This window comes from Euprymna scolopes, chromosome 29 (assembly GCF_053919585.1).
Source record: "Euprymna scolopes isolate OS-2025 chromosome 29, ASM5391958v1, whole genome shotgun sequence".
NCBI classification, from domain to species: Eukaryota; Metazoa; Mollusca; class Cephalopoda; order Sepiida; family Sepiolidae; genus Euprymna; species Euprymna scolopes.
Window position 1 is genome coordinate 65,676,547 of NC_136510.1, and position 25,138 is coordinate 65,701,684.

The 25,138-nt window shown below is 32.4% G+C and overlaps 1 protein-coding gene across 17 annotated transcripts in view; it reads right to left on the reverse strand.

The window, feature by feature from the left end:
- Positions 1-3,433: 3,433 nt before the first annotated feature.
- The window catches only part of LOC145252676 (carbonic anhydrase 2-like), a 242,182-nt gene continuing 220,477 nt past the window's right edge, over positions 3,434-25,138 (reverse strand). For 16 of the 17 annotated variants that reach the window (XM_080112487.1, XM_080112490.1, XM_080112474.1 and 13 more), the window contains 6 exons: positions 20,716-20,904; positions 19,866-19,987; positions 13,614-13,709; positions 6,392-6,506; positions 6,092-6,213; positions 3,434-3,901 (listed from right to left, as the gene is read on the reverse strand). In XM_080112487.1, the coding sequence (XP_079968613.1) occupies positions 3,797-3,901; positions 6,092-6,213; positions 6,392-6,506; positions 13,614-13,709; positions 19,866-19,987; positions 20,716-20,904 (749 nt within the window). In that variant the 3' untranslated portion in view covers positions 3,434-3,796. The remainder of the gene's footprint in view (positions 3,902-6,091; positions 6,214-6,391; positions 6,507-13,613; positions 13,710-19,865; positions 19,988-20,715; positions 20,905-25,138) is intronic. The other variant, XM_080112491.1, reaches the window with a different exon arrangement.

The following is a 25,138-nucleotide window of genomic DNA, read 5'->3' on the forward strand; positions in this document are numbered from 1 at the left end:
TTGCGGTGTTGGCTAACATTATTATTCTGGTTATCGGAAGATTGTAGCATTTTTTTTTATTTGTTCATCAACAATGTAATTGGGGAATTATATTATAGGAAATTTCGAACACAAAACCTTGTGGTTAAAAACAACTCTTCACCGGCGATAAAAACGTTGGAGCAAACCAATGTAGTGTATAAATTTAAATGCTCTATTGGAGAATGTAACTCCAAAAATAATACATACATTGGGCATACAACAACAACGTTGTCCCGGCGAATAACTATGCACCTTAACGACACAAGCGCGATTTACAAACATTTAAAAAAAGAACATAGCTGTCCCCCCTCCAATGTTAGAAAGGTCCTCGTTGACAACACAAAAATTATACAACGGGAAAATAATGTAAAAAAATTAAAGATTCTTGAAGCGTCGTACATTAGAACTCTTCAACCTAATATAAATGACATTGCATTTCAAAAAAGCAGTAACGTTCTGAAATGTCTTGCGTAGTCCGTGTTGGACGGACTTTGTACATGGTGTCTACGAACTTGCTGGTTTTAACACTCGAATTTTTAATCGACTTTTATTCTTAATCGACTTTTATTTTAACTCATCACTGACTATATATATTTTAGTTTTCATTTTTAATCCTCATTTTCGCAATCCTGTATTTTTAACACCTGATGATGATTCATGGACGAATCGAAAGCGCTCGTAACAGCAACATGTATGGATCCTTTATTAATATTTTTGATTTTGAAACAAAAAAGACAATACGAAAAATTGAAAAATTAAAAAAAAAAGAATTATAAGACAAAATGTCTCCGTTGTATTTAATAATATTTGCTTGAATGAAAAAATGCTGCCTAAATATACCAATATATATATATATATATATATATATATATATATATATATATATATATATATATATATATATATAATCCTTCAGGGAGACTAGCCGCCCTCCTCACCAAACAAGTCTGGTGGGGGAACCAGTTTAGTCGCTGGTGACCCGACCATGCGGCAGGTAGTACTGGGTTACATGGTACCAGTAGCATATGACATGACCTGACATAAGGGCGAATGAACTCTTTTTCTGGGTCAACGGCCAACTAGCACCGTGTATATTTGTGTGTGTGTGTATATGTGTATTGGGGTAGAGAGGGCTCCCGTAAGCCGTGGTGAAGGCAACCTTTCTAGGAGAAGCAAATCTCTGATTTAAAAAACCATAAAGCGGAAGACCATTACCCGCATTAAGCTGGTCTGCAGTTTAATTTGTTGCTGGCTATCTTGCTCTTGCTTGTTGCTGGATCTCAACATTTTGAACCGAGAGAGAGACTTAGCTGTCGTACAAAGCTAAGACTCTGTAACATCATATTTGTATAGATACTCCCTCAGACATTTGGGCTCATGGATTTTAAATGCCTGAGGGAGTGGCACTCGTCTGACAAGACGTTGCAATCATCATATATATATATATATATATATATATATATATATATATATATATATACTAGCAAAAGTACCTGTCGTTGACTGGGTTCAAAAACAGCCTACAGAAAATGGACTCTGATTTATTAAAGTATGATAGGTTATGAAAAGGAAGAGTTGTAAAGAGATAGCTTCGAATTCAGGGGTATCAAAACCAAAGCAAAATATGATGAAAGTAAAAATAAAATAGATAAACCCCATAATTTATTATATCATACCTGTTCACACTGAAACACTTATTATAATATTCTGTGGATATATATTAACAAACTTGTTAAACTTTGTGACATATTTCCATTCTATGGAGGTCAGGCGCGAACGAACACCCCATAATGTTATTATACCATATTTCTTCAAACTGAAAAATAATTATCAAAGATAATTACGCAGATAGATATGAAAAGTGTTTATTAAAGTTTGTGCCTATTTCCATTCTATGGAGGCCAGGCGCGAACGCAGACCCCACAATTTTATTATACCATCCCTATTTAAGTTAAAACATACTTATCAAAGTATTATTATGTACATCTATATAAAAAAACACTTGTAAACGTTTTCTTTTAATTTTTAAATTTTTTTATTTCCATACCTTGTGGACCAGGCTCGAACGCAGACTCCACATTTTTAATGAACCACCGTTCTGCAGGATCAAACATACCCATTCCTGTGTCTCGATACATCTTCTATCATTATATGCAATCAGTTTTTTAAAATAGTCAACCATATAGGAGCCTTATTCGTGACCACACACACACACACACACACACACACACACACACACACACACACATTCAGCTTTATATATATATATATATATATATATATATATATATATATATATAATTGACCTATTACGTTGAAATGTCTGTAATTAAATCTCATTTTTTTGTTAAGTTCAATGACTAAGCATAAATAAGGAAAAGGAGTTATTTTTCTAGCTGAGTTTTTTAGCTTTTATCTAAGAAAAAAAAAAGACTCCATTTTAACAAACTGTTGAAGCAGATAAATTATTTCTTAACTAAAAGCAAAGTTATTGTACAATGTTATTGGCAATAAACTAACAAATGCAAATTGGCTAAACACAAAGTTTAATTTCTCAGATATTTAGGTTCAACTCTTAAAATTCAGCTGATATGTCTATAAATTAGATTGATCCAATTTGATACAATTATGAAAATTTACACATTGTATACGAAGTGTTGGTAAAAGCAGATCAAAACAATTTTATGTGAATATGAAGAAAATGTTATAAGATCCAATAGCATTGAATAAAAATTATTGACTGTATTTTTTTTGAGATGAGGTGTTTTCATTGATTGAGATTGTCGGACTGACTTCCTCATCTTGGTTATAGTCACAACGTTTCGGCCGTTTTGCCCTCCGGCCTTCATCAGGTGTTTTGTATCAAACTGAGGAACCATTTGTTAGGAGTCTTGAACTCAACCCTTTATTATTATTACGGGGGTATCCTAGTGACATATGCCCGAGTGGTCCTAGACGTTGTATCAAAGTTTACAGTTACCCAAAGGTACTGAGTTCAATCCTGAACGAAAGCAGTGAAAAGTAACATTCAAAACAGAGAATCAGAAACTATGTCCCAAAGCCTAGCTGGAGTCCGAACATGGTACCCCCGTAATAATAATAAAGGGTTGGGTTCGAGACTCCTAACAAATGGTTCCCCAGTTCGATACAAAACACCTGATGAAGGCCGGAGGGCAAAACGGCCGAAACGTTGTGACTATAACAACCAAGATGAGGAAGTCAGTCCGACAATCTCAATAAAAAATTATTGACTTTGGAAATTTTCAGATCACACTTATCACAAACTAATCCACACAAGAAAAGTGTTGAATGATAGCAGGTAGTTTTAAACATAAAAACTATAAAATAAAAATACAAATATTTTTAAGTAAGTAGAGTTGATTCAGAACAAAAAGAGAAAAAAAAGATCAAATAACTTTTAATTTTCAAATGTTTTAATAATAAAGTAATTTCTGCATCGACATAAAAAAAATTTTCCACCTAAAATGTTTCCAAAAAAATAATAAACAATTAGTAAAAATGTTTTAAATCGGTTTTACTATTTCGTTGTAAAAGACAACAATCAGATTGGAATTTGTGTTAAAAATCATTTTTCTATTTTTATAAAAGTAGTTTCAATAAAGCTAAATTGATAATCGTTTCAAGTACTCGATTGGTTGAATTAAATCTTTTTCATGGAGAAGAGCAGGGAAGTGTAAGTTTTCCAACTAAAATTAGCGAGAGGGACCAGGGGCTTGTGTTCCATGAAATCGATTGTGTTGCATGATGTGTTGAATTATTTACAGCTACACACACAGCGGTTGCCAACATCCAAGACGGGGCGATAATTATCAACAAGTGGAGCCGAATTTTTGCCGATCAAATCGCGGAAATGAGTAAGCTGAAAATAAACAAATAACATTAAAAATCAGCCATATTTATATCGTTAATAGTAAGGAGAAAATTACATTCGAAATTTGAAAGTATTTCTATTCAATAGATACAATTTTCCACTTTAAAATTCTTAGCAAATATTCATTGATTAAAAAGTTTTGGGAAGCTATAACTAGAGATTAAAACATTATCTTTGGAACAGATTGGGGCCCTACGGTGGCAAAGAATCAAGTACGTTAGCTAGTTTAGCTATGCAGTTTTCGTAGCTAATTTAAATAGATGCAAACCAAATATGTGACAAGAATTGTGTATTCATTTTTTGTGGGCTGTTATTCTCATACTCATAGTTGTTTCATTCTCTGGCATTCTTCTTCATGACGGATGAACTCTGTAGATGAGGATAACAGTAAAAAAAAATGAATACACAAATTATGAAGCTTCATCTCAAAGGATTCCAAAAATATAAATAAGATCAATGGCAATTGATCTGAATAAGAGTATAAACAATAAATTGACTGCAGACATAACAGATGACACAAAGTTTCAAAACAAAAAAAAATTCGTGATATAGATAACAAAGGAAAACTTTTTATTACAGAACTACCAACTGCTGGCGAATAAAAGGAACCAGTGAACACAAGGTATGTCTCTTTTCTTGTGCACCACATATTCATATTTGCTGTTAATGACCACATACTTGAACTGAGGTTAGTAGTCCGGCCATGTTTTATCAAACTGTTTCTTGATGTTTCTGTGAACTGTCTTGGGTTACCCCACCCCCTCCACACACACACACACACACACACACACACACACACACACACACACACACACACACACACACACACACACACACACAGTATGTTACATAGACAATCATATGTTCACATGACTGCCCAGCATAAATTATACATACATGTTTAATGCGCATATATTGTACATATATTATGGCTTGTATATACACCACTATAATGACACATTGTGCATATTTATTATTATATATACATCATTTATTATGCGTTTTTTCTTTGCCACTGCAGGGTTCCAATCCGTTACACCTTAAGAAAATTCATTTTTTAACGATTAAGTTAAATAAATAATGACAAAATGTAATAATTAAATTTAACATTTAAAAAATAATTTGATAAAAACAAACTTTTCAATCTTGTTCTGTGTAAAAGGCAAACATTGAAAAACATATTGAAAATTCAAAGAATTTCTGCTATGAACAAGCAGTTTATCATCATACTTGGTTTAATGTCCTTTTATATGTTTACAAGTGTTGGGTTACTTTTAGAAATTGACTTCTAAGCTAGCCTATCTCTGGTCAGGTTTTTATCTATCCTTCTTAAGTCTATCTTTACCTTTTTCTCCCAGGTTTCATTTTTCTCCCAGGTTTCCTTGGCTTCCCCCTCCGAACTGATGCTGTTTTTCATTATGACAAAAAACCTTTCACCATATTTATTTGCTTTGGGAAAGGGTAATTCCTGTGAGGATTACCCCCTAAGATCGATTATAACAGATATTGTGTTTAATCTGCCTAAAAGAAGTCTTTGAATGTTTTTTGCTTGTCATCGAATGCACAACAAAAGTATTTAAAGAGCGCTGTCTATCTGTTGTTGCTATGCAGCAGTTCATGAATGTCTCATAGATGTGTGCTGCTTGCCAAGGTGTGTTGTCTCCGTTAGGAAATGAGAAAGAGAAAGGAAAACTGAATATGAGATTTTGTCCAATCAAGAGTCCATACATAAAAACAACATTCACTGCTGCTGTTAAAGTTTGAGAATAAAGAACACAGTGGTACATATAATTAGTTTCTCATTCCACAAGAACAAAATTATTTTATTTTTCTATGTGTATAATATGTGTATAATATATGTATAATAATGTATGTATAAAATAGAAAATAAAGAAGCTAATAAGTATAATATGCAAATATCTAATCATAAAAGGAGAAAAGGGTGTTTCCTTCACACATCATGGCATTGCCAAGCACATCTGCGGTGTTATTTAAAATTGCCAATGTTTGCATTTTTATCACAAAATAATGAAATATGAGAATTAAGAAATGTTATGAAGTTCACGATGAAACTGAGGACCTCGGTCCGAAAGTAAATGACTATATTTTAAATGACATTATTTTAAATGACAATATTTTATGCGATTTTTATAGACAGATGGAACGCAATTCACTTACCTGTTCGGAGGAACAAGAAAGCATGTTTTTGCTAACGAGCCACGTGACACTTTCATGACAAGGTGGTGTGGTTAAGGAACCAGGGTAAGTGTAAAATTGAATTGCATCACCTGAATGTTCACCTGATAAAGATAAAAAAAAACAAAAAAACTAAACAAAGCGGAAAACAGGATGAGAGGTTTTATCACCAAGTTTACGAAAATAATATCCGTAAGGCAACATATATTGAGTTTTCTATCGCACTCAATGAAAATGACTTTTGTTGGATATTCTATTAAATGATGGAGATGGCTTGCTTACCGTCAACAAGACTGGGGAGATCAAAAGGTTCAGGAAGCGTGTGTTTCGAATCACATGCTTGGACTTTATCCATGGCGTCGCACAAGACTTGAAGGATTGCACTGTGTTCCCCAACCTGAAATCAGGAAAGAACATTCAGTAAAAAGTATCACTTTAATAGGAATAGATGATGATGATGATGATGATGATGATGATGATGACATTATTAAAAGCATATTCTGCTCTTTAGCGGCGTGCGTCTGCAACCGAAAAGGTTCTTTGAATGAATCTTATAAAAACATGATGTGAACCAAACCAGGCGAGTTGACACGTCTTTCAGACTATGAATCTGTAAACGTATCAACTCTGCTTGTTTTGTTGACCACTGAAAAAATGAACTGTGCAAGATAAAAACATACACAGTTTCAAATCAATTGGAACATGTGTCTCACTCAAGTCAGGTTCTCGATATCAGATAGTAATGACAAAAAGGTCATTATGAATAGCCATCATGGAATTTTTACTATTCAAATAGATTTCATCAAGCAGGTTATTTCTTTAGAAAACAGAAATTTCCGGACATTCAACGCTTACTTTCATTGGATAATCAGCAGAAATGGTTAAGCATAAGACATTTCGTAAGGAAGAAAAATGTTGCACTTTTACAATGGTGTTATTTTAACGTTGATAAATAAGTAAATTATATAAATCGACTGAAATTCAACGGAGTTCAAATTCAAAGAAATATTTGACATTCTGGAAGAAATAAATAGAGAAATCTCAAAATAACATATTTACAGATTGACGAAGACCGAAGGAATAATTGGCCGAAACGTCGTGAAAACAACAACTAGAAGATGAGAACAATAGTAAAAAAAAAAAAAATTATGCAATTTACTCATCTCCAAAATAATCCCAAATTAATACAATAATTACACATTGCTGTTAAGATCAGTGAATGAATTCAATGAAATTATCTCACTTTGCCAATGTTTGATGTTAAATTTACTTTTACCCAGTGGCGGCTCGTGCCTAAGATTAGTGGGGGTGCTGTTTAAAAAAATGCGTATTGTTTTAATATTGTGTATAAATAAAACAAACATAAAAAATATACATAATTTATACGTATGCACACGTATAAAAATACAATAACTTAAAGGAATTCTAAATAGATGTAAATATTTGGAATATCTTACTTATTATATTTATTTGAAAGTAAATTCCATTCTTCTTGTTTTAATTTGTGAGAAAAGATTGATAATTTTCTCCTTAACTTCTGAATGACTGCTGAAGAACTTTTTTTCAATTGAAAGCACTGCAAGTGCATTTAGTCTTTCGCAACCCATGGTGCTCCTTAGAAAAGTTTTTATTCTTTTCAGAGTTGAAAAACAACGTTCTGCCTCTGATGTAGTCATGGGAATTGTCAAGATAATTTTTGAGTTTTGTGATTTCACTAAGAACATCGTTTAAATTGTTTTCCAAAATAAATTTCAGGAGATCAATTACTTTGCAATACTCATGGATATCTGACCTACTATAAAATATTTCTAACTCAGTTTCAAGCTTTTGTTTGTCAATCATGGGATATGCTTCAGTTGTCAAGGATATCTCTTCTGTAGGTAGTTCTTTCTTAAAACTAGCAAAGCTTTTCTTGTTAAACAATTTAGCAAGTATTAAATGTTTAGTTGAAGAATATCTGTCCGTTATATCAACAGATATATAGTCACACAGTTCTTTAGCTTCGGCCTTGAGTGTTTGTGAAGGATTTTCACAGTATTTGGAGTTTCTTATCTCTAAAATAGCAGTTTTGAAATTTGCTATGTATTCATTGACTTTATATATGCTAATTTCCCGAGATTGCATTTGATTATAAATAATTTCAACATGAGACATAATTTGATGAAATAGCTCTAACCAAAATATGAAATTTTCATCGTTCAAATATTTCAGAATTCTTGTCGCTTCTGCAACGGTTTCATCTACATATGATGTTGACTGAATTTCAGTGAGACATTTTTTTAATGCTTGAGCATTTTCATGAACTCTATTTATGGTCCATATGTTAAAGTTCCACCTTGTGGCAGATGGACGTGGAATGCTTACTTCCAGATGCTTCTTGAGAATGGACAGACGCTGTGGTGATCTAGAAAAGAAAGTCGGAATAGCCAAAATGTTAGAGATAAATATTCTAGCATTTCGTGTAATGCTTGCTGCATTCCTCATTATTAAATTAAGTTGATGCGCATAACAGTGAGTGAAATGTGCATTACTATAAACTGCTTTTATTTTCGCCTGAACACCAGCTTTTTTGCCTTTCATGACATTTGCATCATCAAATGTCTGAGCTATCAGTTTTTGGCGATTCCCTTGAAGGATTATATCCAATTGTTGTAGAATACATTTTGATATTCCATCAGCGGTTTGGTTTTCTGGAATAAAGAATCCCCAAAAGCGTTCAAGTATTTTTTCATCCAAGACGTACCGTAAAACAATGATCATTTGTGTATGTTCAGACACATCTGTTGTATTGTCAGCCATGACAGCTACAAAAGAAACTTTGCTAATTTCTGCCCTTATTTCATCACGGTATATTTGTAAAAGACAGTCAAGTATGTCATTCTGAATGGTCTTGGAAACACCTTTGAAGACACTACTGGTTTCTAACTGATTCTTTAAATCTGGATCTAATTTAGATGCAAAATTTATTAATCCTCTAAATACACCTGGATTTACTGAATCATCTTTTTCATCATGTCCTCGTAAGGGAGTTTCAAAGTTCCCACTAAAGAAAATACAATCTATTATTTTAGATAAAATTTCACGGTTCTTCTTAACATTCATGTTATGATGATTGATTGAAAGTCTGTACGCCTCACTAAGTTTTTCTTTAATATTTACGGTCCCCAAAATTGATAGGGAAACTACATCGTCAACGTGCTTTTTTGACTTCTCATGCTTTTCAGTTCTATCTTTCATTTTGCTAATAGTTCTGAAACCATCTTTTGTCCACGTTACATCACCCCCAAACAACAAACAAGGAAAGCAGAACAATGCCTTTTTTAGTTCACAGCCGCAAAGCAAACTTTTCCGTTGGTACCAGTCAGAATTAAAGCTACGAATATACACTTTGTTGTTGCTAATGCCTGGCTGAGATATTTGAATATCAGGCGTTGAACGGCCTCTTTTCTTAATTTCAACTTTATCATGGAGAGGCAGCTGTGAAAACTCAATCTGTTGAAGTTCACTTACCGTCACAGAAGTTATTTCTTGGGGATGCAAGGAGGCCATGGTTAAATTCTTTTATATCAATTGTGTTGGGAAAGGTAAGTACTAGGCAGTCTATTAGTAGAATATTAATTAGGGTAGAAGGAATACAATATTTACGTGATTCTCTTTTTGCGATTCAACTGAACCGGAAGTTCTAACTGAGTTGAATCGTACTTTTATGACTTTTAGATAACAGATTTTTATCAACGAAAAATGTTTAATTTAAAAATGTTTTTATTTATGAAAAGCTTGTTGTTGATTAAAAATAGGCGTATAACAAAATAAGCTTGCCATTAAAATTGTCTTTTTTTAATACAAATATTTTTAAACTTTGCCATTATAAGCCGTCGAAAAAGGGATAATACGCAAAAATATTTTAATAAAAAAAATACTATTTTAAATTGTGTACACTTTATAGAGTAATAAAAAAATATACAAATATATTTCTTTAAAACTTTACAGATTAAATAAATTTTATGGGCGTTTCCGCAGGCAAACAAACGAAAAACATTTTTTTAAATACATTTTATTTACAATTTTTTAATAATTTATTTTTTCATAAAAACAAAATCTTTGAAATTTACTTGCTTGCACACGATGGTAAAGTTAGGAGTTTAACATTTAAAAATGGTTTTATTGGATAACAGTTTTATTTAAAATTTAAAAATGTGTTTATAACTAAACTTACTTTGTAAATAAAATATAGAATAAAAAGTTTACATGTTTGTACTATGAGCAACATTTAAAAACATTTTTTAACTAAAATGTATTTAAAAAATAAAATTTTCTTCGCTTTTCTATAGAAAAAAATGTAAATATTTTTTATTCTGTAAAGTTTAACTACCACAAAATGAATAGATTTCAAACTACATAAAAACACAAACAAAATAAGCCGTATGTGAAAAAATAACATTAGTTACGTTGGTAGCTTTACGGGTAAAAAGCCCGAACACTTTTAATTAAAATAAAAAAAAAAGTTTCGCATATTGTATATTTTTGTCTGCTTAAATCGCATTTAAAAGTGTGAGATTTTTTTTAAGGTGGATATTTATTTACAAGAACACTTTACACTTTTTAATAATAATAAAAACAAAACATTTGTAAACAAGCCTTTTAAAAAAATAATAATATAAGCGAAAACACGCAAACACCGGTTTTCACGAGCGTTTGGAATGCGAAAACGACAGTTCCAATTTAGCTTTCATTCGCCGTCTGAAGCGGGCATGCGTATAAGCGAACTTCGCTAAGAATGTGTAACTGTGAATTTCACAGCTCCAACCAAAGTTTTACTTTTATACTTATATGAATATGGGGACAGTTATCGACATTAAGCTTCAGGATTATATATATATATATATATATATATATATATATATATATATATATATATATATATATATATATATATTATTAATATGATATATTATCACATAGAAAGGAAAAAATAAACGTATTATTTTTACCGTGTATCGATAATATTGAGTAGAAATGATTGGGGGTGCTGCAGTTCCACAGCTCCAGGCACGAGCCGTCACTGCTTTTACCTTTATTTACAGCAATCTTACCTTTAAATCCGTTGTTTATGTTCTACCATTTTCTTACTTTTTTACACAGTCAGTTTGACGCTGGTTTATCCATTCTAGTTTTAGCCAAATATAGACGGAAGTCAAAGGAGGAACGCGCCAGGGATTTATTCCAAATTATACACAGATTCTATAAACAACTGTCAAGAGTAAGCTACGCCACGACATGGAACGAAGAGGGAAACACATGTGCACATGCCTATCAAATACCAATTCCATGGTTGGCAGCCACTTAGTCTTCTATGAATCGTTAAGAATATATTATTCTCTGTACACGAGATAACTATTTTTAGCGACAAGCGCTACACACGTGTTAGAAACATAATGATAAATAACATATGACATTGATATTATAGTTCTGAATTTTTGGTTATTCGTATTTTTTGCCTTCTCCAGACTCGTAGGCGCAGTGGATAAACGACTTTTTAAAATTCAGCCGTAAGTTACACTCTTCTTGAGGTTGAGGGTTCAATCCTCAGTGTAGGTGAGACTTAAATTACAATTACGAATTACAAGACTTTTATCCAGTATTGGCTGACAAAACGGGAGCATGCTATCCCTGTGGATTAAATAATGATATTTCGACAGAAAGATTCCCGAGTTCGACAGAAAGATTCCCGAGTTCGATAAGATATATCTGAAGAAGGTCATCGACGAAAACGTTGCGAAGATAACACTAAAGATAAGAACTGGTATAATATTAGAAACATTAAATCACATTAAACATGTAAATACCCGAAAATACAAAATAATTACGTATAATGTTTAATAACGATAGAAAATTCAGTGGATTTTAGAAACGAAATAAAAGTTTAAATGAAGGAAACTCTACTGTTGTTGTCTGAACTCTGAAGAAAAGTAATTTTGATTCCTTGGCTATGTCTGAGAGTCGGTGGTTTTGATAGAATATATTCTCAACAGGAAAGACCGCTAATGGTTGAGAAATAGCAGAGCAACTGAGACAACGTCAGACGAGTTTGAAGGTCGCAACAGGACAGTCTCGTCATCTGATGTCATAAATATCTATTAGAGAGGTTGTAAATATTTCCAGTTTGATAAATTATCAGATGTTAACGATAACGATTACATATCGACAAGAAAAAAGATTACAATAAGAGACAAATGTTACAAATTATATTTAGTTCCTTGTATTTTTAAAGGATCACAAGTACCAATTCCGTTTGACTGCCAAATTTTCTAACGAAAAGATCAATTTAAAGATTCGCAATGGAGATTGTAAAAATAAGTTGATTATTTATCATAAGAAATCAAATCAACGATTTTTTGTGGAAAAGCGACAAGTTCAAGAAAATGAATATTTCGCATCTCACCACCTTTGCTTGAATCGTTTTTTTTTTCAGGTGAAAAGTGTTTCATTTTGAATAGAGCTTTTTGTTGTTTTGTTGTTAAATAAAAGTGAAATCTACACAAGAAAATCTCCATCATGCAGAGTTATTCAATTATCGAGGCAGCTCATCTGTCAGAACTATACAGCAAACTTGGAAACCACGAGATATGAGAAATTTAGTGATATATTCGCAAAATACTTTCTCTCTGGAATTTTATGAAAATTAAATTTAAAGTCGCAAAAGCAGAATTTCACAACCCACGCAACGTTTCTGTTCAAGGTTTGTTAAACAGAGGACAAAAGATAAGTTTTGATGATTAAAAAAAAAAAATTATTTATGTAGGTTTTTTCGTTGTCTACATTAAAGCATATAGTCATACTACGTTTCGATCAATGTGCTCTCCAGCCTTCTTCAGGTTCATTTATATCCGTTGATGTTTTTCCATATTTCAACATCAGTATGATGATTACGTGTGAATGTTCATGTTTCTTACATATTTACATCTCAAAGTTTTTTTTTTATTAAGAACAAAGTTTAGTATCTGTTCTGTCCTTGGTCAGTGAAGGATAAATTTTTATAAACTTTTTATTTTTTATTTTTGCTCCAATCCAGAATGCTCCTTTTGGGGGAAGCTGGATTTTCCTCACAAAAGCATCGACTTTGTTTAATTATTCTCGCGAGGAAGCAACTAAATAGGAACTACACACATGAAGAAGGCCGGAGGGCGCAAGCGTATAAATATAAATATTTATTATTTCATTATGAAAAAAATAAAAGGAAAATTGATAAAACTTCCGGAAATTTAAATAAAAACTCATTGTTTTTATTCACTGGTGATCGTCTGAGCAGAATTTAATTATGCCCATTTACATTTCTGAGATCAAATTTCTATTGTTTCAGGAGAGAATAAGGTTTCTTTATCTGACTTGAAACAAAGGACACTAAACTCTTCGGATTGTAAACGGTAGAGAAGGTCAATGAAGGTTGTCACGTCTTTTTATTCGAGTCATACTCAACTTAAAACCTTGATTGTATTTATCTTACCTTCAAGAAAATCCCAAGAACAGATAGGCCGTCCTCGGCCGCTGCGGCTTCAGCAAAATCAGGATATTTCGTATAATTCCAATGGACCAAGTGAAGCTGTTGAGAAGGTTTGAAAAAATAATGAATGAAAAACGAACACCTTTTTTGAGTATGAAATCACAGTTGCACTCGAGATAAAATATTTTAACAAATAAATTTGTTAGCAGTTTTTCATTTTATTGCTGATGCTGTTTACTTTCTGGATTTCGGTACAACTTCGATGAATTTAAACACTCTTTTTTTTTTTTTACAAGGGAATCACCACTTATCAAGTCCAATATTTTTTATCAATTATTTTTACCGGATATTCTGCGTGTATTTACATGCGCACAAACATTTTACATATTTTTTGTTTGGACGCTACAAAGTAAACATTGTCTATGTCACCAGATATTCAACCATCAACAGAAACCACACACACACACACACACACACACACACACACACACACACACACACACACACACACACACACACACACACACGCACGCACGCACGCACGCACGCACGCACGCACGCACACACACACACACACACACATATAACGATAATGATTATTTGTCGGAAAAGGGGAGAAAACAGTGGAAAAAAGAATCATACCTAGATGATCGATACATTAAGCGAAATCGATGGCAATTAATAGACAAACAAACCATTCAAAAACATACATGGAAATCGATAAATGTTTCAGAATTATCCGAATGATCAACCCTGGAATCATTCTGTTCGATATTGGCATTCGACATTCTAATTTTAGCCAAATAAACACTCCTGTTAGAAGTGAGAAAACTTGGTCATCTGAATGCACAAAACTGAGAACGAAAGAAGTTTCTTTTTCTGACTTGTCCTTTAAGGCCATTAGAAATCAGTTTTCTTACTAAAGTGGTTCAAAGAACACCACAGCAAAAAACAAATCAACTCAAAACAAAACAAAACAAAAAACACAACAACAAACAAACAGACAAAAACAAAACAAAACAAAAACAACCCCCACAAAAAAAAAAAAAAAAAGAAAAAAGAAACAAAACGTAAACCACTTCTATTCTCTATTTACAACCCTGGCAATCTTATTGGATTATACTGCATCAATAATCTATTTCTTTCTTTCTTGTATTCTCTTGTAGCATTTTACATGTTTCGTCGCGCTTTTCACGTTTGTTTTCGACAAACTGTTTATGTGAGAATAAATTTGTATTATCACGCTGTTGTAGATCACCGAAGTTAAGAACTGTTGAGCCTGGTCAGTACAAGATGGGTGACCATTTGAGAATACCAGGTGCTGTATGTGCTCTCCGCTTATCTTAACATTGTTTCCAATCATCCTAGACCTCTCCTTGTTATCGGAATCAAACAGTGCCGGCTCAGGAGAGGAGTGATTAGGATTGCGCAACACTTGTTTCACAATTCACTATAACACCGCACACAAAATGGCACATCACACATATCACGCACACATAAAAGACTATGCTTCCTCCGTTCGCATATATCTGTTCTGATGGGGAAAAAGATATGGTGAATGAATACATATTGACTGCCATGGAAGAGGAAATAACTGACATGTCGAACGAACACAATCCACATCCTCCCAAAAGGAGTTAATGCCTGGGAGGATGATATACCAACAGAATAGATAATACAGTACATAACTAAAAATAAAAAGGAGAAAGCAGTTCCTGAGAAGATGACCTCATGATAACAGAATAGATACATTATCCCTCCCCCATAGGATTAGTTCCATCCCCTTAAAAGGGAGGAATAATTCATGGGATGATGGTCTTATAGAAACAGAACTGTAAAAAGTAAGTCTTATAGAAAAAGAAATGTAAAAAGTAAGCGAGTGAGAAAGAGAGAGAGAGAGAGAGATAGAGAAGGTTTTTTTTGCAGAAAAAGAACTCTAAAAGCGAACGAGAGAGATAGTTGGGAAGAATATATACAGAGAGAGAGAGAGAGAGAGGGAGGGAGAGAGAGAGAGAGAGAAAGGAAATAAAAATTGCATATAACGTTGACGCCGTAGAAAGTTTGTTGAGAGAGAGAGAGAGAGAGAGAGAGAGAGAGAGAGAGAGTGTGTGTTAGGAAGAATATATGCAGAAAGAGGGGGAGGAAGAGATAGATAGATAGATAGATAGAGAGAGAGAGAGAGAGAGAGAGAGAGAGAGAGAGAGAGTAAGGGAGGAAATAAAAACTGGTGAAAATATTGTTCGCCATTTTTTTTCCTTCAGCATAAAAAGGAATGTAAAAAGCGAGCGAGATAGAGAAAGAAATAGAGATAGAGTCATCATTCTTTAACTCATCGCAAAGAAATAAACTAGAAATATTATTAGGATCAATTTTTCATCTTACACCGTGTGTTTATGCTATTAACATTAATCACTACCACTACCAACAAATTATATCGCTAAAAAATAAAAACTTTTCAGTCTCCAGCAACTTCTTTTTTGGAGGGGGTACACTTAAGTCGCATCTTTTTTTAAACCACTGATTTTCTGATACATACATTTTTATATTCTGCATTAAAATTCGGTTCTTACAATAATCGCATAATTTTCTAATTAAATTCTTATGAATAATACTTAGAAAACGCACCTTGTTCACAAATAAATTTTATCCTATACAATAATCCATTTCTTACACTGTATTACCGACACTACTATTTATTCCCCTTACTAACACGAAAAGTATCCATTGTAAATTGTGAAATAATACGAACGTTTAAATGTATATAATTAATAATTTAATAATAAAAAATATAATTAATATTTATATAGAGAAAAAGGGATTTCTTTGGTTCCTCGATTTCCCCGGGCAATGCCTGGGCACATGTCTCGCTTGAATGAAGCCAAAAGTTAAATGTAAGTTTTGTTCTAGTTATAAACGATAGTGAAATACGATTACGTGGTGTACGTGTCGAGCATCTAGCAAGATGATGAACACACAAGGATGTACGTATTTATTATAAGAGGAAGTACATTTAAGTCACTTCCGTTCTATTATTCACTTAATTCATTCTCTCTTTTACAGGAAATGTTAAGTACGAACAAAAAGAATAAAGAAATAAATTAAAACGAGCAAAAATAAAATGGAAAAGAAAGAAATGCATGTTCCCCTGGGAAGATTACAAGAAAGTTATGTTTTTCATGTACATTTTTGTATTGTTTTGCTTGTCTATACCGGGCCAGCTTCTTAAATAAGTTTGTAAAGGAATCGTGGTTGTATTTCGCTATATGGTTATTGGTTTGTTCTGTTAGGACATTGGACTGTCGATAAAACGAGTCAGTTAATGGAGTTGTTTGCAGCAAATCATCTGTTGCGTCATGGTCTGTCCTTACTTCATACGATCAATCTGATAATTATTTGTTATTTTCAGTTTCCTACCATTTTTTGAAATTTGTTTTTAGTTTCTGAAGCAGTAGCTGTAACGGAATGGTGTTTTTCACCTTAACACTTTCAATTGGACAAAAGTTCAAATCACAATTTAACATATTCACAATCAAATACTGGTGTGTATTAAAAAACCCAAGCATAACCTTTTCCTTCTCGTTTTCAGTATATTTATTTCACAAATAACAACACTTTAGTTGCAATTTTCTGCCAAATTCCTTCTTTTGTCGTCGACCGTTTTACAATAGATATTTCCCAAATCCGACAAGTTTCAACATAAAATACAAATTCTATTCTGCCATATCTTCAGATCCCAACTCGTATCTTGTCAGATCCATACTTAACTACTGATTCAAGTTATTTATCGGCTTGTAATGTAGGTACAGTTTAATAGCCCTAACTATGCCTGTCTGTAACTATGCCTGTCTGTAACTAGCTCTGGTCCAGCTATCAAGTTATACAATTGCTTCTTCTACTATTTCCAACTACTGCATTCAGTTTATGTACCTGCTAATATCCTGTGTATTTCGATCCGCTGCTCCTAATGATATTTTAAGAACTTCATTCGGCTGTCTAAGGCACACAAGGCACAGTGCCACTTTGAAGTAGGGGGCTTCTATCAGGGACATAATTTGCGGGGACATTATGAAGGGAGATGAGTAGAAGGATGTTTGTTCACATTACACTTGAACTTCTGCATATCAGTACAGTTGGGAAAGCAGAATCCCGGAAGGGAGTTCAAAAGACTTGCAGTTCTGAGGAAGAAACTATTGGAATAAAAGGCTTTTTTTGCACCTAGGGATCTCTACTGATCTCACATGTCAAACCGTTGACTCAAGCAGGCCATGAACAGATCATATAAACTGATATTCCTCTTCCCTGCCAGACACTGATATTCTATTCGTCCCTACCAAAAGAAACCCTGTTCTTTTCAGGACAACTTGTTAACTACAATTTTATGCTTTACCCGTACTTCTCAGGACAACTTTATTTTCACTCAACCCAACCTTGTTACGGCATTTAATTCGACGTAATTTAATTGTAGAGAGCGACCAGACTGACCGAATTGTTTCTCCAACCTAATTAACGTCTACGTTTACAACCACCAACGTTATAGAAATAACGTGACCCAGCACTTACCACCTATGTGACATCGGCCGCTAATCCATTCATCTACTTATACCTTTACCATTCAATAATCGGGCTATTTCATTTGCAAATTAGATTCGTATCGGTCATTTTTCTTTGCCATTGTCAGAGATGAGACGGCCGAACCTATTCTAACTAGAGTTAGTTTAAAAAAATAAAACCTGTTCAAAACCTTAATTTAGGTAACATTTATTGCTTGAATAGGAAAAGAGTTATGTGAGTGTATGCAATAAAATTAATAACTTTAGTTCATTAGAGGATAAGTGTGAACACTGCTTACTTATAAAAGAGATTATACTCACATATTTAGTCTGACAAATTTATTAGGGGATGAAGTTAATGACGTAAGTTTGTTTAGTTTTGTTTTATGTATGCTTTATGAACTTCATGAAATTTATAAGTACCAGGCATCAATCCATAAATACACTCTAAGTTTAAGTTTTCGTGGTATTTTAAATATATTAAAGAACATCAGCTCCCATTTTAAAATTTAAATATTTTAGATCTGCAATTAAATTTAAATATTTTAGATATTTTAAAATTTAAATATTTTAGATCTGCAATTAAATTTAAATATTTTAGATCTGCAATTAAATTTTTTTAAAGATTTCTTACACTTTCAACATTTTCCAAAATAAAAAGTATGCAATAAATTTTGACAAAAATGCTAAACATGATTCAATAAAATTATATTCTGATTTTCGTAAGAAAAAAGTGGTGAAAATATTCCAGTAAAAAATATAATAAATTCATAACTTAAAATATTGTACCATTAAGAAAGAAATTGTGTGATTATGTTATAAATTGGATTAAAAAAAATCTTAACGTTGCTTAATTTTAAATTATAAATATATCATATTTTTTACTAGAGTATCTTTTCCTTTTTTTCAGTTTTAACAACTAGTTCTTTACTTTTCCATGTTTAAGCTTAACTTTTCATGCTCGCATTTTTCTATTGTAATCCATGATTTTTCCAGGTTTCCAATAAATTCATCTGTTCTTTGTTTAATTTCAGTCTTTGTTTTACACCCATAAACACATGTGTAATAACAATGTACGGCACTCGTCTGCTTTCAATAAAATCCCCCAATTATCTCCCTTTCATGCTTTCATTCTCTTTGTTTCACTTGTTACTTCTCTTTTCGAGACAGCAGCGAATTAGTAGCAACAGTAGTCGCTTACCTCCTTAAATATTTTTACGATTTTGAACACCAGAAAATTCATCATCACTTTTGTTTTACTGAACGAAAATTGAAAAAAAAAATCACTGAGAAGGTGATCTATAAATTGTAATAATTGGTTGAAATTTGGTCGAAAAATGAGTGAACGATGAAGCTTTAAAGCAATTCTAAATTACTAAAATTTTCACTTAACCATATATTCAAAAACTATTGTGTTTGAATGATATACTATGACGTGATTGTGAACAATATATATATATATATATATATATATATATATATATATATATATATATATATATATATATATATAAAATTTCCTTCACTCGGAGAAACCGAAATGTACTTTTCTTTCTATTTTACGTATTATTTTCAAAATCCATAACATTTAGTTTGTGTCAATCATTAAAAAAAATAAAAACTTTTGTACGAAATTCACAATCATTTGTATTTTCCGTTTATATTAATCAGTTTTATTCTCTGCTATAAATTGTTTCGTACTTACCTCGGCGGGATAAGCCTTGTCATCAATTGTGTGCTCCGATCCATGTGAATCATCCGAGCCCCAGTGGAAATGGAAACTGTGCAATTTATAAGGGGTCGTCTCTAACGGGCCGCCGCAAATGCCTAGAAACAGACATATACGTTGAATGAAAACGTCTTTTTACTGAGTTTTCAGTTTGATTAAATATGAAAATTGCATTATTAAATGAGAAGTTCAAACATTTCTAGAAGGAAGATTTCAGAGAAAGTTTTCATTATTGACATCCATAGCAGCATAATTTTACGACCTTAATAAAATATTGTATGTATTTCGGCTATCAAATAAACAATTAAGTATTTGAAATAAATATTAAGCTATTTATTTCTTAAACTTATGTGTACAACAATAGTAGATAGATAAATTTTTATTCAAACTAATATTTCCAATGTAGTTTCTATGAAATGACACAAGACGTCAATCATTAATCATGAGTGTTTAGTTGCATACGTTCTTATCATAGTAGTATGTATTTCAAGCAGTTCTTAACGGGGTAAAACTCTCATACCTTTTTTTAGATTTCATTTTAATACGATTTAAACCACAAGTAACTGACAGAAAAATAATATCGATTCAAAATGTTTTAGTATTTTCTTTTTCAAATACGCCACAACGGAGTCCGCTTCTTTATGGCGTATTTGAAAAACTTCACAAAATCAAAACTATATCCATAACTTCAGTTATGTAATCTGTATTTCAAGCACTTTTTACCGTATCAAATAAGTTAGATGATTCTGATGTCTTATTTCTAGGGTATAATTATGAACTATAAGATTTACAATTTTTGTAATTTTTTTCGATTGAAATCGCTTACTATTTTCTCCTTTGATTGTCGCTAAAAAAGTGAATCCGTTGTTGGTAACTTCTAGGTTAGCTTCGGGCGAATAGTCCACCTTCAATGGATGGCTGTAACTATGAGACTGGCAGGAACCAGATACAATGTTGATTGGAGATTGCCGTTTTCCGGCAGCTTTTGGAAAGTTCTGGTGCCAGACACTTGGACCTGGAAATAGAAGGAAACAATGAATATATAAATATTAACGACTTCAATTAAATAAAACTGATCAATGGAAAAATCACTTTACAATTATATGGAAAGAACAGTTTTTTCGTCAAATAATTTCTTTTGATGTTCCTCAATCTGCGTACTCATATATTCATGAGCAGAAAGAAGAATTCAAATATCGGGTATATAATATAGTAAAATTATATATTGTGACATTCTAAACATGTTTTAGAAAATTAAAAAAATCTATGCAAGTAGAAATTAAATCCATTTCGTCATTTTCTATGCATTTCCTCCTTCATATTTAACTCATGCAAGCGCAATATGGTCTTTTAACTCCTTTCTTCACTATAAATGCTGGACGAACGTACTTTCTTCGGAAAGAAACTAAAAAAAAAAAAAAGAAAAAAAAAGAAGCAGATTTTAATTTTCCAGGGTACATCTCTGTAGGCAACAAACGCCCCTTAACAAAATGTGCCGGAAAAAACAACACAATTTGACAAAGTTGTTAAAACTCAAAACTAAACATGAAAAAGTCTATGTTAAACTTGCTAACCCAATGTAAAAAAGGTCAAAACTTATTCGTTGCAAATAAACTGAATTCCCAGAAAAAAAAGCTTTACATCTATTCAACATAAGCCATACACAGAAAGATCCCTTAAGCTTGTAAACTTATGACGGAGGTATATACATCGTCAAGAGTTTAAAAGTCATAGTAAAATGGATGCACAGTTGTAGGTCCAATTCTTCTAATAGAAAGATGCATCAAAAGACACAGAAAATAACAAAAGAATTAAACCTAATAGACAAATTGAGAAATTATGTGTCGAATGATATCAAAACCTATTTAAATGAAAGAAAGGTAGAGATCGTCCATGAAATTGCCGTCATGGCGGACAAGTAGATTTTGGCGCATAAAAAAGAAAAGTCCATGCAAAATAGATTTGCGATACATACTCCTATTCGTAATACTCGTATGGAAAATTTAAACCTACGCGACAGAAATCGTGACGCAATAAGTAACCGATCAATCATCTTATTGTATGAACTCAAAGTACATCGAAATACAACGTGAAGGTTGCCAACATCCTTAGTGAAAATGATTGATTGAACCGAACTATAAACGGACAAAAAAGTAAACCCATGATATGTCAGTCTGGCTGGAATAGGCAGCAAAGGGAATTCAAAGACACCTAAAAACAAACCATTGGTAGTAGTGGTGGCTAACAGGATGAACGATTTATATCAAAGGGATATTTCTTACCCAAACGAAAGACAATTACGATCTTGATGGACACAGGTCTGTTGCAATCCCTACTGCTAAACAGATGTACAGCACGACAAATGAAAACCTCGAAAGGCCCATATATTCAAGTCAAAGGCGTTGGTAACAAAATCACAAACACACTCTTCACGAAATTAATATCGGATTTGGTATAGTTAGTAGTCGAAACCCCGCATCTGTAGAAATATTACTGTTCTGAGGCACGAATCTCCCGTTTAAAAGACATTAACTTCTTCAAGAAGAAATCAAACTCCAGATCGTTAAAAACAAAGCAAATATGTTTCCCATCTGTTTGAGACGTTTCTCTTCTCTTAGTTCAATATTCATCACTTGCATGTATTGCAACTATGCAACAAACTTGCATGTATTGCAACTATGCAACAAACTTGCATGTGTTGCAACTATGCAACAAACTAAAATGCAACTGCATGTTTACAGCATATTTCTTTTGTAGTCAATAGCTTTACTAACGCTTACAGCGATCCTTATTCACTTCAAAAGTATTTGAAAAAAAAAAAAAAAAAAATATTTGAAGTCGGCATCATATACGGCCCTTGCGTCAAATTTCAGGATTGCATATAACTATATTAAACGCAACATCCAATTTACGCGAATTTCGAGCAGCCAGTTAAAAACTTACAGAGCAAACAGAAACATATCTCAGATTTGCAAGTTTAACTTTTTAAAATTCTGAATCCAATATCAGAATCCAAAGTTGTTCTTTTAATAAAAGTAAGATAAATTTTCTAGTGAAATCATAAGTTTACCAAGTAAAAAATATCCCATGCAGACATTTCTTATGAATAAAAGTAAATGAATTATTTTATCTTTATTTTTTTCGAAAACTAATCATTTTAAAAATATATTTGCATTTTTATTTTTTTTTTTAGAAATTTAATGTTCATGAAAAGTGAAAGTTGCGTAAGAGCAATATTTGGTGAAGGTGTACGACTCCCCTAAAATGATAAAAATTCAAAGGGGTATGAAGGAATCCTTATAGAAATATAAAAACCAGCGTATATTCCCTGAAAAATGTGAAAACAGAGACTGCTCGTACTATTATGTTTTTTTCTAGTTCTCGTATCGCAAAATCGATGCTAATGGTTATGATTTATTTGGAAAGTATCGCAACCACGACGACGACGTCGACGACGACGACGACGACGACGACGACGACGACGACGACACGAAGTATGTTTTTTTTTTTTTTTTTGTTTTTTATTTTGTAAATAGACGTGAGCAAATGTCACGGGAAAAGATCGACGAGTTTCTGTAAAGAGTAAATCTGATTTGTAATTATGCGTTGAAGGGGCAGAGAGCTCTCGGCGTTAGGCGAACGGTTAGGTTACTGTGGACGCCATCGCGGTGTATTTTAGAGAAAGTTCACATGTCAAAAGGTGTAACTTACACTCGGTGGAGACAGCATAATTTTATGGTCAGTAAACCCGGTGCTTTTCAATCTTGACCTCACGTAATCGCACGTGATATCCGCGCATCAAGAGGCAAACGTAATCAGTCGAAACAAGTTGAACTTTGATTGCCAAAGTCGAGACATAATTGGTAGAGTCGACGAAATGCGTACAAGGTTTGCAGATGCTTGCCAACAAAAAGTATCACTATGAAAAGATTTTTAGTAATAAAGGCGTTCGAATGATAAAAAAAATCTCCCGCCGTTCACAAAATCCTCAGGATAGGAAGAGAAATCAAAACTATCTCTGTCTTATACGAAGGTTTTGTTTTAAATATTTTGCTCATACTAAAAATTTATTTACAATGAAAATTGTAAAATCTAACTCAACTTTTTCACCAAAAGAATAATTATATATCTATAATATAAAGCTGAACGTCTGTGTGTGTCTGGTTACGAATAGGCTCCTATATGATTGACTATTATAGAAAACTGATTACATATAATGATAGAAAATGTATCGAGACACAAGAATGGATATGTTTGATATGGCATAATGATGGTTCATTAAAATTGTGGGGTCTGCGTACGCGCCTGGTCCACGAAGTATGGAAATAAAAAATTTTTAAATGAAAAAAAAAAAAAAAAACGTTTACAAGTGTTTTTGATATAGATGTAAATAATAATAATTTGATGAGTATGTTTTAACTTAAATAGGGATGGTATAATAAAATTGTGGGGTCTGTGTTCGCGCCTGACCTCCATAGAATGGAAATAGGCACAAACTTTAATAAACACTTTTCATATCTATCTGCGTAAGTATACTTTGATAATTATGTTTCAGTTTGAAGAAATATGGTATAATAACATTATGGGGTGTTCGTTCGCACCTGACCTCCAAAGAATGGAAATATGTCACAAAGTTTAACAAGGTTTTTTTAATATAGATCCACAGAATATTGTGATAAGTGTTTCAGTGTGAACAGGTATAGTATAATAAATTATGGGGTTTATCTATTTTATTTTTACTTTCATCATATTTTGCTTTGGTTTTGATACACCCAAATTCGAAGCTATCTCTTTACAACCCTTCCTTTTCATAACCTATCATACTTTAATAAATCAGAGTCAATTTTCTGTAGGCTGTGTTTGAACCCAGTCAACGACGGGTACTTTTGCTAGTATATATATATATATATATATATATATATATATATATATATATATATATATATATATATAATAGATTTTCTGTTCAGCTTTCAAATGATGGTCCTGTTGAACATATTTTATAAACTGGATAAATTTAAAATGGTAAAATAATAAACTTGTAAGAACATTTTTGGGGAGTCCATCTTAAGAGATTTTTATCTGCAGTGACCATTTCCTTATAATTTCATGGTTTAGTGTCATAAAGAAAGTATCGTTTTTTTTTGTGAAATATCATCGAGTAAACACTAAACTTTAAGAAATAATAGACAGCTGTTAGTCAAATTAATTTAGATAAAAAAAATAAGCTGCAAGTGACTCTTCTGAAG